Source organism: Marasmius oreades, chromosome 1, assembly GCF_018924745.1.
Source record: "Marasmius oreades isolate 03SP1 chromosome 1, whole genome shotgun sequence".
Taxonomy (NCBI): Eukaryota; Fungi; Basidiomycota; class Agaricomycetes; order Agaricales; family Marasmiaceae; genus Marasmius; species Marasmius oreades.
In genome coordinates, this window is record NC_057323.1 from 504,709 (window position 1) to 519,346 (window position 14,638).

General features: G+C 44.0%; 6 protein-coding genes across 6 annotated transcripts; 3 read left to right on the forward strand and 3 right to left on the reverse strand.

Moving 5' to 3' along the window:
• Positions 1 to 1,621: 1,621 nt before the first annotated feature.
• E1B28_000115 (uncharacterized protein) lies at positions 1,622 to 3,192 on the reverse strand (the record flags this gene model as incomplete). Its single annotated transcript, XM_043145916.1, has 6 exons — positions 1,622 to 1,849; positions 1,940 to 2,065; positions 2,118 to 2,327; positions 2,386 to 2,898; positions 2,953 to 3,112; positions 3,161 to 3,192. 6 exons carry the CDS (start codon positions 3,190 to 3,192, stop codon positions 1,622 to 1,624), a joined length of 1,269 nt encoding a protein of 422 aa, XP_043014615.1.
• A 232-nt stretch (positions 3,193 to 3,424) lies between these two features.
• E1B28_000116 (uncharacterized protein) lies at positions 3,425 to 3,980 on the reverse strand (the record flags this gene model as incomplete). The annotated part of the gene is made up of 2 exons (XM_043145917.1): positions 3,425 to 3,729; positions 3,782 to 3,980. The coding sequence occupies 2 exons, from the start codon at positions 3,978 to 3,980 to the stop codon at positions 3,425 to 3,427; spliced, it is 504 nt and encodes a 167-aa protein (XP_043014616.1).
• Positions 3,981 to 4,351: 371 nt separating this feature from the next.
• E1B28_000117 (uncharacterized protein) lies at positions 4,352 to 5,441 on the forward strand (the record flags this gene model as incomplete). Its single annotated transcript, XM_043145918.1, has 4 exons — positions 4,352 to 4,538; positions 4,593 to 5,113; positions 5,166 to 5,383; positions 5,429 to 5,441. The coding sequence occupies 4 exons, from the start codon at positions 4,352 to 4,354 to the stop codon at positions 5,439 to 5,441; spliced, it is 939 nt and encodes a 312-aa protein (XP_043014617.1).
• A 781-nt stretch (positions 5,442 to 6,222) lies between these two features.
• E1B28_000118 (uncharacterized protein) lies at positions 6,223 to 6,546 on the forward strand (the record flags this gene model as incomplete). The annotated part of the gene is made up of 1 exon (XM_043145919.1): positions 6,223 to 6,546. One exon carries the CDS (start codon positions 6,223 to 6,225, stop codon positions 6,544 to 6,546), a length of 324 nt encoding a protein of 107 aa, XP_043014618.1.
• Positions 6,547 to 6,606: 60 nt separating this feature from the next.
• On the forward strand, positions 6,607 to 7,538 carry E1B28_000119 (uncharacterized protein; the record flags this gene model as incomplete). The annotated part of the gene is made up of 2 exons (XM_043145920.1): positions 6,607 to 6,817; positions 6,871 to 7,538. 2 exons carry the CDS (start codon positions 6,607 to 6,609, stop codon positions 7,536 to 7,538), a joined length of 879 nt encoding a protein of 292 aa, XP_043014619.1.
• Positions 7,539 to 10,320: 2,782 nt separating this feature from the next.
• Positions 10,321 to 10,638, reverse strand: E1B28_000120 (uncharacterized protein; the record flags this gene model as incomplete). Its single annotated transcript, XM_043145921.1, has 1 exon — positions 10,321 to 10,638. The coding sequence occupies one exon, from the start codon at positions 10,636 to 10,638 to the stop codon at positions 10,321 to 10,323; it is 318 nt and encodes a 105-aa protein (XP_043014620.1).
• Positions 10,639 to 14,638: the final 4,000 nt, after the last annotated feature.

The following is a 14,638-nucleotide window of genomic DNA, read 5'->3' on the forward strand; positions in this document are numbered from 1 at the left end:
GACTTGCACGTTCCGCTTTGTAGCTCTTGTTCCCCTCCGTCCCTCACATTGTCCATGATTTATATGGGATAGAAAGCAGGAATTTCACCTCTGAATGACAACTGGGTACTGGGGAATCACACAGCAGAATCCCGAAAATTGAGCTACCTCCCAGTACGTGCCTGCCTTTCTTATTCCTTTCGTTTTTTGACCTTTACCTGTTCGATATTCAGGAATTTCCAATATCATGAAGTTACATTGAGTCTAGCATGATGCAGACTCTGCTTGAACGACTACCTCTCCACTGCTTTCTACTTCTCTACCTCTCTCTACCTCACACATCTATTCATACTCCTACCAGTCACTCGATTTCCCCCTTCATGAATATCTTTGATGACACCACTGTAGTGGACTACTGGGTGGTCATCATTGCAAGAGATGGTTGTCGACCAACTTGCATGTTTTTGGTAAGCACTCTTTCGAATAGGCTGCACACCGTAACTGTACACGCTTATGGCCGTATAATTTACGGGTACGGAGGTCGATATAGCCAGAAAAATTCCAGTCGCCGGTTATGGTTGCCATATGTATGGCCGTATATATGGTATGTACCCGTACCGTCCACTGTACCATATGGCATCAGCAAGGAGAGCTGTCGAATACAGATACGGCACCGTATAACTGTAACCGGCGAGACTGTATATACGGTTACAGCGTGCAGTCCTACTTTCGATATCCCTGTCATCAAGCTCATTAATGTGTAATTAATTTTTTACCTTGAAACAGGTCTCCTGCCCATGGTGGTCGGCAAGAGCGTGTGTGCTGTTAGATATATGTTTAATGCCTAGGGCAGATAATATAGTGAATTCCGTAACTGATGCTACACATAGACAATATTATACCTCCTCAGCGTCAATCTGAATGAATCCAGGCTTGGTTGCCTGGTTTAGTCCTTTAAAATAATGACTTTGATTCGATTGAAAGGCGCCAGCTTACCGGCTATTTCAGTAACTGGCACTTTTAGGAGACTCGCCGCAACATATGTTATTGTCCAGTACATGTAATACTCACTCAGTCACTTATTCCTGCAATGAAATTCAATGGTTCTATGATATGAATCATCTGTCAATTTTAAGGGGCAGGCAGATGCTCAAAATACAGGTAATGAAAAAGTAAAAATTTGGGTGTGCTGTTTGAGCAGCGTTGTCACGTTAAACATCAGAAAACAACCATTGCCGGCTTGTCCGGCTTTTCGTGGCTTTTTCCCCACCAAAATTATCCAAAAGCGGAAAATCCACAATCTATGTCTATTTTGGTACAAGTCAGTTCAGAGTCTGGACCTGGGTGGCCCAGAAAAGCCACAAGTGGCCGCAAGCCGCAAGCTACGTGTGACTTGCAGAATCATATGATTTCGGTAAATTTCATTCATTCTCCTCTCAAATCCTGGTAGCTATAGCCCATTAAGCATGAATACACAACTGCAATTTGAATACTAAAAATACACAAGAAAATATAGCCTAATAACCTATATAGCGGTAGTCCAAGAGAAGGCAATGATTGTACATACAAGAAACGCGTGAGGAACTACAGGAAACGCATGAGGAATGATGGCGAGAGCCTTAAGGAAATAGGTACTAGCTACCTAATGAGGGATATAGAGCTTGATAGATTGATCAGAGTCGCTTGAGGCACCACCCTCGTCGCATGGGGGATTAGGGGAGTATTCATACAGGACCATGAGGTCTTCCCATTCATCGTCGGTGAGGCTGGCCGCATAGCATACAAAGGCCTTGACGTGTTTGCCCACATTCACTTCTGAGAACCGTTCGCTTTCCTTGGTGAGTGAAACCAGCGGTGGGTGGCCTTTCGACTTGACATAGTACCGGAACGCTCATTTGATCTACCATAACGTCAAGTTGGTTGCTAGATGTCTAAGGAAGATGAACTATGGGAAACATACCGCTGCACAAACCAGACCAACCAGACCAACAGGACACCCATATTCGATGCTTGACTGGGCCATTTTGCTCATGTAGAACTTCATCATTTCAATGACAAAGTATGATTGAAACAGCCCCCTTGGTGGCTAGTACTCATCGTCAGAACAACAAAATTAGATATGCCAAAAATTTGCTTACCACGTAGTTTCCATCGCTGGGCTTAATATTACTGGCTGATGGTTCAGCGTAGAAGGCGGGACCATCTTCAAGCCGATCACTGGCCCATGTAGCATACTCAAGAATCCTCCTGTAATGACCATTATACTCTGGATGACTAAAGAACTCGCCAACAGTCTTGATTGCTTTCGACCCTATTTCAGAACATGTCTCATTCAACTGGTTATATATCTAAGTTTGCCGCACAGTCTGTTAGCTCAAATTGTAACCATATGAAGATGAAACTGACCTGTTGAAACACTGCATCTCTATCCAGAGAGCAAACATATGTGATTTCTGGGAATGTCTGGTTGACAATATCTTGAACAGTTTCAAGAAGGACCTTGTCTCGACGAAATTTGACCATTGGCTGATCAGAAGCGAACATGGCATGCTTCGCTGTTGGGAGGACACAACTAGACCAGTTGCCCCTGATAAACTCCGGGTATTCCTTCGCACTTGTTCCGACCCTCTGGCCTCCTTTTTCCCCAGATCCTTGAGCAGCAGGGTTTGGTGAATGAGCTCGAGATTCGGCTGGAGTATGGGTACGTGAGGCTGACCGGGATCCTGCACGAGATGAATGTTGGGATCCAGGCTGGGCACGAGCTGTCGGGAGATGTGCTGTTCGTACAGCACCTTTCTTGGGGAGAGGGTTGAACTCAACAGAGGGTTGACGAGAGGGTTGATGAGAAGATACAGCTGATGAGCCCTTCGAACCTGGTTGTGAATTGACAGGTGTAGTATAGTCATTTACAAGACCGATCTGTATAGCCTGTCAATTATGCAGACTTAATAGAAATCCAAAGATAACACGTACCATGCCATTGTCGTCGAGCTCTGATTTGTTCGTAACTGTAGCCCCCTCTGCTTCACCAAGAGCGATATCTTCAATGTCGCTGTCTGCAAGTCCACCGAACTCCCTCCCTCCTGGTGCTTGAAGGCTGGCTTTGAAGCGCTTGGAGAGGCCCGTTTTTCCGCTAGCGAGTTTACTCAGTACCTTGTTGACAGGTCCGTGGAAAACACACCTTGGTTGACACGCAGTAAGGGCTTCTTGCATGGTATTTGTCCCACTAGCTGCCCGCTTCTTTCCCTTTCTACCATCACCACCAGTATTCCTACCTGGTTTCTGCTTCGCTTTCTGAACAAACAAGACTTGAGGTGAGTTGACAGTCAGATGAGTGGATGGGATAACTCACTGGCTTTAGCTCGACGATTCCCTTGCTACTGCTATCTTCGCTGACGTTGTCGACGTCTATAAACTCAGCAGAGTCTGATGGTGCGTTGATGTCTCATTCTCCCCCCAGGTTTACTTCAGGTCCATATCCCTCATTCTCCATCTCTTCGGGGACTTGTGGCAAATCATAAGCCCTCGTTCTTGCCTTCCGTTCCCTCACTATCTGCTGTTCACGTAGCATAGACTTCAGCCTCTCCAATTCGTCCTCCTTTGCCTGTATTTCTTTCATCTTCTTTAGCTTCTTCCTTTCCTCCACAACCTTTTCTGCCTGGACTTCTGCAGAAGATCGTCTGGGGCGGGGGCGATCTGGTTCTGCTGGGTCAATGTTTTTATGTGTACGCGGTAAGGACGTTCGGGTACCTGCTTGTGGTATTCAGTTCCCATCATTGTGAAATGTGCTATTTTTACTTACGTTGCAAATTTTCGCCATTGGCTGTCTTCAGATCGTAATCGTCTTCTGTGTAACCAGTGGTGGGAGCGACAGGTTGAGATGTGGTCGCTTTTGATGCAGCCACACCACTTCTCGTTTGGGCGTGTGAGTGCGTATTGGTCTTATCATCGTGTTGATTTGTTGAGCTGATGTTCTTCTTTTTCTTAGCACGAGGAGGCATAACAAGAGGTGGGAGAGAATGAAGACAGGGAGTTGATGATGGGAGAGATAGTAGGTGCGTGTGTTGTTAGCCGACGTTGAACGTTTTTCACAGTGCCATCAGCAACACATGCACATTTCTCATAGTGTTGGCAGTTACACATGTATGTTTATCACAGTGCTGGCAGTTACACATGCACGTTTCTCACAGTGCTGGCAGTTACACATGTACATTTCTCACAGTGCTGGCAGTTACACATGCACGTTTCTCACAGTGCTGGCAGTTACACATGCAATGTGTTCGCGTTTTTCCTCTCATTGTATTTTCTATAAATTCTAGCAATGCATTTTTGTTGGGCATCCACTTCTACCTCATTTTGAAACCAAACTCACATGTCTGACAGCGATTCTGACCTTATCCTGCTCACCAGTTTCTATTGCCCTGAATGCAAGCAGGCTTTCCGATCTCCTGGTGGTCTTACTCGCCATAAAAATATCAAACACCCAGTCATTTCATTCGGACCCCAGATTGGTGGAGGAGGAGGTGAACATCATTTTGAGACACACCAGCACTTCCGTGGTGCGTATCAAGACTATCTTGTTGACTGCTATAGCTCACTTCTATTCATTTCAGCAGATCATTACAACATACATAGTCGTCCTGTACCTGCAGATAAGAGCCCTGAGTCCATTCCTGAACCTCCTATCCATCTTCCAGAAGCATGGTACCCATTTGACAAGCGATCAACCTTTGATTGGTCACACTTCTTTTACATTGAACTCAAAGCATCAAATGGAAAAATCAACAAAGCTTTAGATATCCTTCAGGCTCAACTTCTTGAAGTCGGAGGTGGTCAGACTCCATTTAGGAATACAAAGGATCTTTATGCAGCAATCGACTCAATCCGAGAGGAGAATACCCCATGGATCACTTACAATGTGAAGTACACTGGTGAGCTGCCAGACAACCCACCCCTTTGGATGACGGAAGTTTACAAATTCTGTGTCCATGACACATTGAATGTTCTAATTGAGCAACTCAAGACCAAAGCCTTTAGGGACCAGTTCAACTACACTCCTTATCAGGAATGGAATACTCGAAATGAGAGAATTTATTCCAATCTGCTCTCTGGAGATTGGATATGGGATACAGCCGTAAGTAGTTCTCAATTGTCAGTTTGTCCACATTCTAATAAACGCAAATTAGGATGAAATTTCCAGAGATCCAGAGCTCTCAAGAATAACAAATGGTGCAATGTTGGTCCCCATCATCTTGGGGAGTGACAAAACAACAGTCTCTGTGGATACTGGACATCAAGAATACCACCCTGCCTACATTTCTCCCGGAAACCTAACAAACATAGCATGGAGAGCACATGGCAACAGTGTTCTTCCCTTCATGTTTTTTGCTATTCCTCGAAGTTTGTATCTTAATTTTTTGTTTGTTGTTTATAATGACACATTCTGCAGCAAATCAAAATGATAGAAAGTCGGAAATTTTTCACACCTTTTGTCGTCGCCTCTACCATTACAGTCTATTCATGGCCTTGAAACCATTGCAGCTGCATATGACCACTCCGATTCTTCTGAAATGTCCTGATGGCCACTACTGGCAAGTAGTATTTCAACTTGGTCCTTACATTGGTGACTATCTGGAGCAAACATACCTTGCATGCATTGTCCAGGGCTGGTGTCCAAAGTATTTTTGTTCTTATTTAATATTAGGAATATTCACACTTATAGTTTAGATGCATGGCTAGACCAGAGGATTTAGATGGAGTTGATGAAAATGGTGATAGAGCCTTTGCAAGAACATATGAATATCGGCAGGCCTTTGTCCAGGGAGATAAATGAAAGGTTTGGAGGGAATTTGGGCAAAGAACTGATGTCTCAGTGAGTTTGCATATGCAGTTTGCAATATATCCATAGGACTGAATTTGAATGTCTATAGCCTTTTACTGATCAATTCCCCCGTGCCAACATCCATGTTCTTCTCACCCCAGATCTCCTACACCAAATCATCAAGGGCACATTCAAGGATCATATTGTTACTTGGATTTGCAGTTACATTTTTGAGGCGTATGGGAAAGATGGTAATCGAATTTTGAAGGATATTGATAGAAGGTGAACTATTCCCATTATTATTCATCAAGTAATGTTCAATTTTCTCCAGAATTTCTGCTGTTCCAGCCTTTCCAGGTATACGTCGATTTCCTGATGGTCGAGACTTTGCCCAGTGGACAGGTGATGACTCCAAGGCATTGATGAAGGTTTATATTGCTGCTGTTGCAGGGTATATTCCCCATGAAATGGTCAAAGCTCTCTCATCCTTCACGCACCTATGTTATATTGCTCGCAAAAATGAAATTAACACCCATGACCTTGACCAGTTCTACCAGTACCTCCAAGCCTACCATAAATATAGGGCTGCTTTTATCACCTATGGAACCCGTGAAACCATCTCCCTCCCTCGACAACATTCTCTAGTTCATTATGAAGAATCAATTCGTCAATTTGGTTCACCAAATGGTCTCTGTTCCTCGATTACAGAATCAAAGCATATCAAGGCTGTCAAGGAGCCCTGGTGACAGTCAAACAGGTACAATGCTCTTCCGCAGATGTTGACAACCATTCTCCGACTCGATAAAATGGATGCTCTGCGGAGGAAGTTTGTTCAACGAGGAATGCTCACTGGTACCACCACCTCATTCACAGAGGATTTACTCAATATGCCAGACTGGGAGGATGCTGAGGATTCCTACCCAGACTTTATACAGCCAGAGAGAGAGACTGAGAATGATCTTGGACCCTGTGACGACCAGAGTGGTGGTGTTTCAGTTCATTTAGCATACACTGCTGGTATGTTCAACAATGTTTCCTTACTTTGAGTCAAGTATGATGTTGTACTACAGCTCGTGGGTATCCTCACACAGTTGAAACCCTTTCTCGCCATATAAATCAACCCAAATTCCCCCATGTCCTTCGACAGTTTCTCTTTGACCAGCTCAATCCACACTCTGATATCTTTGGTGAAAGCCTAGATATTGACCAGTGTCCTCCATTTAGCGAAAAAATTACTGTGTTTCACTCTGCTGTGCTTACTTGCTTTGCACCCAGTGATGAATGTGGGAGCAATGGAATGTATAGGGAACGCATCCGCTCAACCCCACATTGGCATGGCAAGCGCCCTCGCAGAGATACAGTGTTTGTACAGGTAGACGGCTCACTCCCAGGTGTTCTTGGCCTTGCAGTTGCTCGAGTACTCCTCTTTTTCTCCTTCATCTATAACAAGAAGAACTACCCATGTGCACTGGTCAACTGGTACCTCCGGTCAGATGATGAGCCTGATGAAGACACTGGAATGTGGGTTGTAGAACAGGAAGTGCAAAGAGATGGAAGACCCACTTTAGCTGTAATTCATCTGGAGTCAATTGCCCACTCTGCGCATCTTCTCCCCCGCTTTGGTATAGATGCTCTTCCAGAAAACTTCCATCACTCCCAGTCTCTTGATGTATTTGAATCATATTATATTAACAAGTTTGCAAATCATAGAATGTTTAGTTTTTTATCTAGCAATTGAACAATATATGTATTTTTCTTGTTTTCAATGTGCTCTCTCTAGTGAGCAACCAAGACCCACTGTCTAACCATGTAGACCATACAACTCATAGCATATCATTATATAATAGACAGAGCTACCATACAAAGGTCCTTCAATATTCCAGGTAAAAGCTTTAAAGCTTGGGATCCTTAGCCTTGACATTCTAGAGAGCAATAACCATAGTTTTTTTCTTGTTAATAACAATATTGAGACACCTTGCCTTTGAAAATAATGTACAGAACACTTATCTTACAGCAAAGGGCAGGAAGGACAATGTTACATGTAGCACCCGCTAATTAAGCAAAATGGCTGTACCTTCTCTACACCTTCCTAATTAAGTATAGCTATACCAACTCATGGTGCCCAATGCCTTTGGGCACCACGCATCATCTATTTGTCTATAGTTACCCCCACTCCCATTCCATCAACCTGCAAGATTACTCGTAATATTTTCTAGTAAGAACTAATTTATTGTACAATATTAGTATATAAAGGCAAAGGTATCATACTTTAAAATCTTGTCTAGTTGGGGGATTGAACTCACAGCCTCAAAATTTGACAATATATAATGTAATTTAACCACTAGACCAAGCCATCAATTGTATTTACAGGTTGATGTGGGTGTATATACAGTCAAAAGTGCTTTGCCAGCCACATCTCCTTTTATGCTGCATGGCATCAGCTGTATGTCCATCAAATGCCTAGGGCTGTATACCATAGCACAAGTCACATTTTGACTGTAGACTAGCTCCAAACAATTGAAAAATTACTGTAATTATGGCCATATATGGTATATGGTAATGAATTGTATGGATTGAAACCATACCGTTTACCATACCATATATAGCCTGTGCTCCGGAGCTAACAGTATGGATATCGTAACTGTACAACTATAACGGTCAGAAGCGTAAATGTAGTGATAGCATACAGTCCTACACATGCCCAATTAATCCCTGCTGCCTGAATAGTGTGACAGAAAGTTAAAAAATATACCAAGGCATCCCACCAATATGTGTCTGAATGCCTTGGTGGTCTTCAAGAGCTTTGAATGAATTGGACAATAGCGGGATGAACTTTTAGATGGTTATTGAGGATCACCTTTTGAGGTCATTACACTGTGAAACAGGTTCAAGTTGGTAATCAGTGATATCTTAGTCATATATACCCTCAAATTTGGTGGGCATGTGCTACCTCCACACACCTCCTACAAGCAAAAATAGCCATGCTGTTCAGTCTTTTGTGTGATAGTATAAAGTACATATTATAATTCGTGTTTATTTTCAAATAAAATGTCTCCAGATTATAAAAATGTTACTGTCAGAGTAAAATCTTGAAAATCCCCCTACAAACACCCTTCAAACACCCTCTGTAGTCTCCTACTATATAGATATACTAAAGTTGAAGGGTGTTTGTAAGGGGAATATCTGAAATTTCGAAGATTTTACTCCAATTTTACTCTGACATTACCATTTTCATAATCTGAAGGCATTTTATTTGAAAATAAACACAGATTAAGGTGTACTTTGTATCTATATACATGTAAAAGCCTTGAGGGTGACTGAATGGCATGACTTGTATGCTTTTTCATTAGCAGGAGGTGTGTGAACGTACCACATGTCCGCCAAACTTCAGGGTGCGCCGTCATTTGGCACCGACAAGTCAACAAGTCATAGCTTTTTGGCTTTTTGGCTTTATTGATCTAAATTTGGTAAAAAAAGTACTGAAAAGCGGCTTTTGTCTTGCCTGCCAGCGAAAAAGCCGGAAAAAGCTGGAAAAAGCCGAAAAGGCTTATGTCATTTTGCTGATGAAGTATAGCGGTAAGTTATATCAATGTTTGTCGCAAAGTTGTGTGCAACGGTTATTCACAAATTTTAGATACATGCTTGAATATCTTTTATAGGCCTTGCCAACTGACCTTTGAAACGTAAATAGCATCCGATATAGAGTCACTAACTACATGATATGTTAAAAATATATGTTACCCAGACTTTTCGGAGATTGAGACATTTCCCTCTGGATATCTTTGAAACCCGCTGAAATAAGTGGTACATGGAGAAATTATGGACTTTGCTGAAAAAATAAGCGATTCAGTGGATGTCATTGTTGAAACAGTGGGTTGAACCTCAGATCTTATGTTCTTTGAAGAATTTCAGGGCCATATTCACACGAACCAGATTAAGCGTTGTTTCGGCTCGTTTAGGTGGGTCTTTAGTATTGTTCAGATGTACTTATGACATTAGAGAGTACATACAAGACTACCAAAAACTACGCAGGACTAATAACGACATGATTAATACTGTCCGTTCTCAATCTTGACGTTGAGTCATTCTTGCCAATCACCATGGGCGACAGATTGCACACAATCTTGCAAATTCCTCCGACCATGATTATTGCGCAGGGTTGTGTCCTGTTTCAAACAGGAAAGGTGCAGACTAATGAGCCCCGATGATGATGATAGGAGTACTGAGGTGTGCCTACTCACGAATGTTAATTACTGTCCCACCACGTGACAGTCACCGTCCAGAAGTGCTTATATTATAAGTGGGGGTGGGCATTTTCCGACTGGACCGCGTCCAGCTTAGTAATACACACTGCCACCGAAAACATGTCCGCGCTCGCTCTCTTCTGCTACTCAACGTACTCAACGCTCGCCATCTCTTCTGCTACTTAAAGTCAACAAATCTCTCTACTGCCACCCTATTACACAAGTCTAAAGCTGTCTGGGAATATATATATATATAAATCAAGGTAATTTCTTACATCAATCAACCAAAATATTATTGTCCTCCTCCTCTGCCTCCTCCTGTTCCTCCCAAGACGACAGGATAACATGAGTACCCTCAGACGCTTGGGCAACTAGCCCTTGGTTATTCTCGACACTAGACAATGCGATTGGTGTGGGGTTTCGATGTGCCGGACGACGTTCGATTGCATTCCAAAGCAGCGTGTTTTTGTCTGCCCAGAGACCCCTTGCAGCCTTTCCTCTACCTTTCGGGATCGCAGTATCGCCCTCGAACTCGCGTAAAAAATTCAATTGATCATCGACGTCGTCAACACGACGTAAAGTCTTGATCTGCATCAACGACGAGCATAGTATTGTGCCAATTTGGCAGAGCCGCTCGTCCTCGGCATCTTTTTTCCCCTTTTTTTCAGCAGCACGCTTACGATTTATCTCTGCAGATCATCTCTGACCCTGAACAACCTCCTTCTTTCGTTTCGTTTCCAACCCACTTACATCTATCTCCCGTGCTTCCCGCCGACCCGCAGCATAATCCTCCTCCCGATACATAGCGGTCATAAAGGCTTCTGTATTGTTGTGCCGTACCACAGATTTTGCATTATGTTGATGGAGGGTTTGGTTTGGGTGGGCTCTGACATCTACTCGGTACGATCCAAGCTTACCTTCATTATTATCATTTGTTGCAGGCATCCAAATATCATCCAAGTCTTCCTGCTGTTGTAAGGCTAAGTCAATTCCCCCTCCTTCTTTATACTCGTTGCTGAAGTGTATCCATGTTTGTAGGGAACCCTTCAGGAATTCAATCAGCACGCCTCGAATGTGTGGCAGACCCGGGAAAAGTCCTCGTGCAGCGTCCATTGCATCGTGGTAGTTCCATTCCTGCCCGTCAAGAGTGGACTCGGTATGAAACACAACTGGACCAAGCAAGAGGTTGGGGCTTTCAATGATACTATCAATGAAGGTGCGCACATCTCTATGAAGCGACCCCAGTGTCAACCTGTTCAATCCAGGTTCTCGAACGGCACGCAAGTATGGCGTGCTCACAGCGCTGGTGTACAGGACGACAACCACCATTTCTGTGAGTGTTGGTATGTCTTGTAGGGCCTGAAAAATGTTGATTTCGATGTTTGAGAATGCAGGTTTCGCTTTGGCATCACAGACGTCCTCAAGAAATTGGAGATGATCTTCCCAGAACTCGAGGAGACGACAACATGCAGCTCCATGGGAACCGAAACGGGTGTTACAGGTGTCGGGAAATCTGCCATAGCTTGGACCATACCGGACTTCAAAGTAGTGTTGGTAAGTGTCACTGTAACCTTTTTTATCATCTTTATGGTTGAAGATTATGCCTGCTAGAGCCGCGGTTTTGATTGCGCCACAAGTTGATGCCTCTAATGCCGCAACTTCCTGTTCAGTAGGCTCGCCTTTTTTTGAGGGATCCAGTGCATGCTGAACAAGGGAGGCTTTGGCTTTGTTGGCGAGCGGAATTGGTGGTGTAAGACTGTTCTTCTCCCAGTAAGCCATCATTGTTGTATTTCCTCCCCGAAAGCTATTCAGGTCTTTGTGCATACAGCAACCACACCATAAAAAAAGCTCGATATCCCGCTGTTCATTCTTCTGGAGCTCGTCAAAACCTTCACGTCCGAGACAAAGCTTCAGTCCGTCAACCAGGGCTTTATCAAACTTCTGTTTCTCTGCTGGCGACATTGCATGATAGACCACTTCCCCTCCGAGTGCTGTAACCTTTACTTCTCTTTCTCCTTGTATCATCGATAGCAAATCTAAGAGTTCCAAGTTTAACATCTTCTCTTCACCCTGCTCGATCATAAGAAACACTTCCTTCCACTCCTTGATCATTGCTGCTGTCTTTTTTTCTGATGAAGCATGGTCCCCACACATTCCACGGATGATGTTTAGGACATGGGACAGAGTGAGCTTATGGTTGAGCCGTCGGGATAATGGGCTGGAGTTGAAGGATTGCATGGAATTGTGAAAGTATAACTGCCAGCCTGCTAGTGAGGTTTCAGCAGTGTGATCGGGTGTCGATTTGATACCAGCAAAGCGGGTAACAACAGGGGAAGAGTCTGTAATCGTGGCTTCACCGTTCTGGTACCGAGGAGCCTTCGGATGTATGTGTCGAGAGTCAAAATTGATTTTCCGATTTGTCGTGCTGTCTGCGCTAAGTGTAACATTCTGAGCTAAGGAAAGCTCATAACCTGCCTGAACCTGAGCGGCATGATAACCCTCTAACTGAATCCGCCCAACTGTCCTTCGACTCATCCTTTTTTTCACTACCACTCCAAATGCAGACCCGACAATCTGTATCAATGCTCCAACCTTCTCTTGTGCACAACCTGCCTGAACCATTGCTCTAGAGAGTGACCGCAACTTCTTGGAGTAGAAGTTCTTGGTCATTATACGCGCCAACGTCGAATTCCTTTGGCTGCGCACAATTGTACGTTTCATTGCTCCACGCAAACGCCAAACAACCTTTCGTAATGCATAGGCACGCTTCTGTGTGGCACTTTTGGAAGCAACTGCCACATTCAGCTTTCCTTCCAGCCGCTCATTCAACCACCTCACTTCTGTAAGCTCCTTCTCAAGGGACTTGAGTGCCACACCTACCTTTAAATGCATAACCTTACTCGTGCCCTTCAACTCTTTTTTATCTCCCTTCAAAGACTTGACCCGAGTCCTGAGGCATCGAATTTCACGGGCTCTACTATCCCATGTTCTCTTTATTGATCTTGGTGACAACGTTAACAAAGAGGACTTCCCATGGTTTGATGGTCGTGCCGAATATGGTGTGTTTCTGGTAGTTGGCACCCGAGTTTTTGGATTGATGTTTTCTTTATCAGCAATCCATCGCTCTTTGCGGGCATCCACGAGGCCCTTAATTTGGGCACTTGTCCTTAACTTTTTGTGCATCAGAACTTGAAGGTAGTCAGATGGATAGACTGAATTGTCAACTGATTAGCTGGATTTGGGCAATCAAAAGTACAATGCAACATGTATTTTAGTGGTCAGATTGAATTCTTCAAACTACTGTGGACTGACAGCGGGATGCTGTGACAAGAATAGGTTTTCGCGCACTGGGGATGGATGGACAGACGCGTCGAGACGCGTAAGGTCACACTGTGACACCGCATTTGTGCGTCTGTTGCTTGCTCACCCCATCCCGACTTCCTCACTGCCTGACCTCTCAAATTGAGTAGGCAATATGAAATTTGGAGTGATTTTCTAAAAGATGTTCAGAGGAATTTTGAAATAATGCAAAAGTGACCAAGATCTGGTGAGTATCTCGATCAGTTTTACACCATACCGAAATTCCTCTGAACAATTACAAGTTTATGATTTATCGTGATTTACTGTGAAGAAAAACTATTTTTTTTCCGAGTCTACAAGAAGTTATGGAGGGCGGACACTTTTCTGCCATCACCAAATAGAGCCAAATAAAGTCTGACCACTGCGGGCAATGCCCACCCCCACTTATATGATGACTGCACATGAATTCGCCGGAAATATTCACAGATCTAGAGAATAAATTGTCAGAAACAGAGGTAAATAAACGGTCATCGCCATCGGCGACTGCACACACCGTGAACGCATGTGTGCAAGAGTTGCTTGCATTCATGGCCCCGAAATGTAGATTCAGGGTTGAAAGTGTGGGGACGTTCCAATAGTATTTGTGCTGCTGTACATCTCTATCCAGGCTGCAAAAGCGTTGGTGAATGCAAAGGATAGAGGAAGAATAAATCGAGTGACTGGTAGGAGTATGAATAGATGTGTGAGGTAGAGAGAGGTAGAGAAGTAGAAAGCAGTGGAGAGGTAGTCGTTCAAGCAGAGTCTGCATCATGCTAGACTCAATGTAACTTCATGATATTGGAAATTCCTGAATATCGAACAGGTAAAGGTCAAAAAACGAAAGGAATAAGAAAGGCAGGCACGTACTGGGAGGTAGCTCAATTTTCGGGATTCTGCTGTGTGATTCCCCAGTACCCAGTTGTCATTCAGAGGTGAAATTCCTGCTTTCTATCCCATATAAATCATGGACAATGTGAGGGACGGAGGGGAACAAGAGCTACAAAGCGGAACGTGCAAGTCGTAGGAGCGGGTAGAGCCGTAGGCACATGGTACCTTGGAAACTTAGGCGGCGTAGAAGGCCTCTGAGGCCCCTTTCTCACGGCTTTTTTGGGGGCCTGACAGGCCTTTACGTAGCTGTCAAACTCCAGCCTGAGGTGGTCCAGAACCCTACGACGATTCCGACCTGGAAGCAAGACCTCAAACAGAATTGAAACCCTCTCAAGGGGCACCATACCTCTATCTACTATCTCTCCCA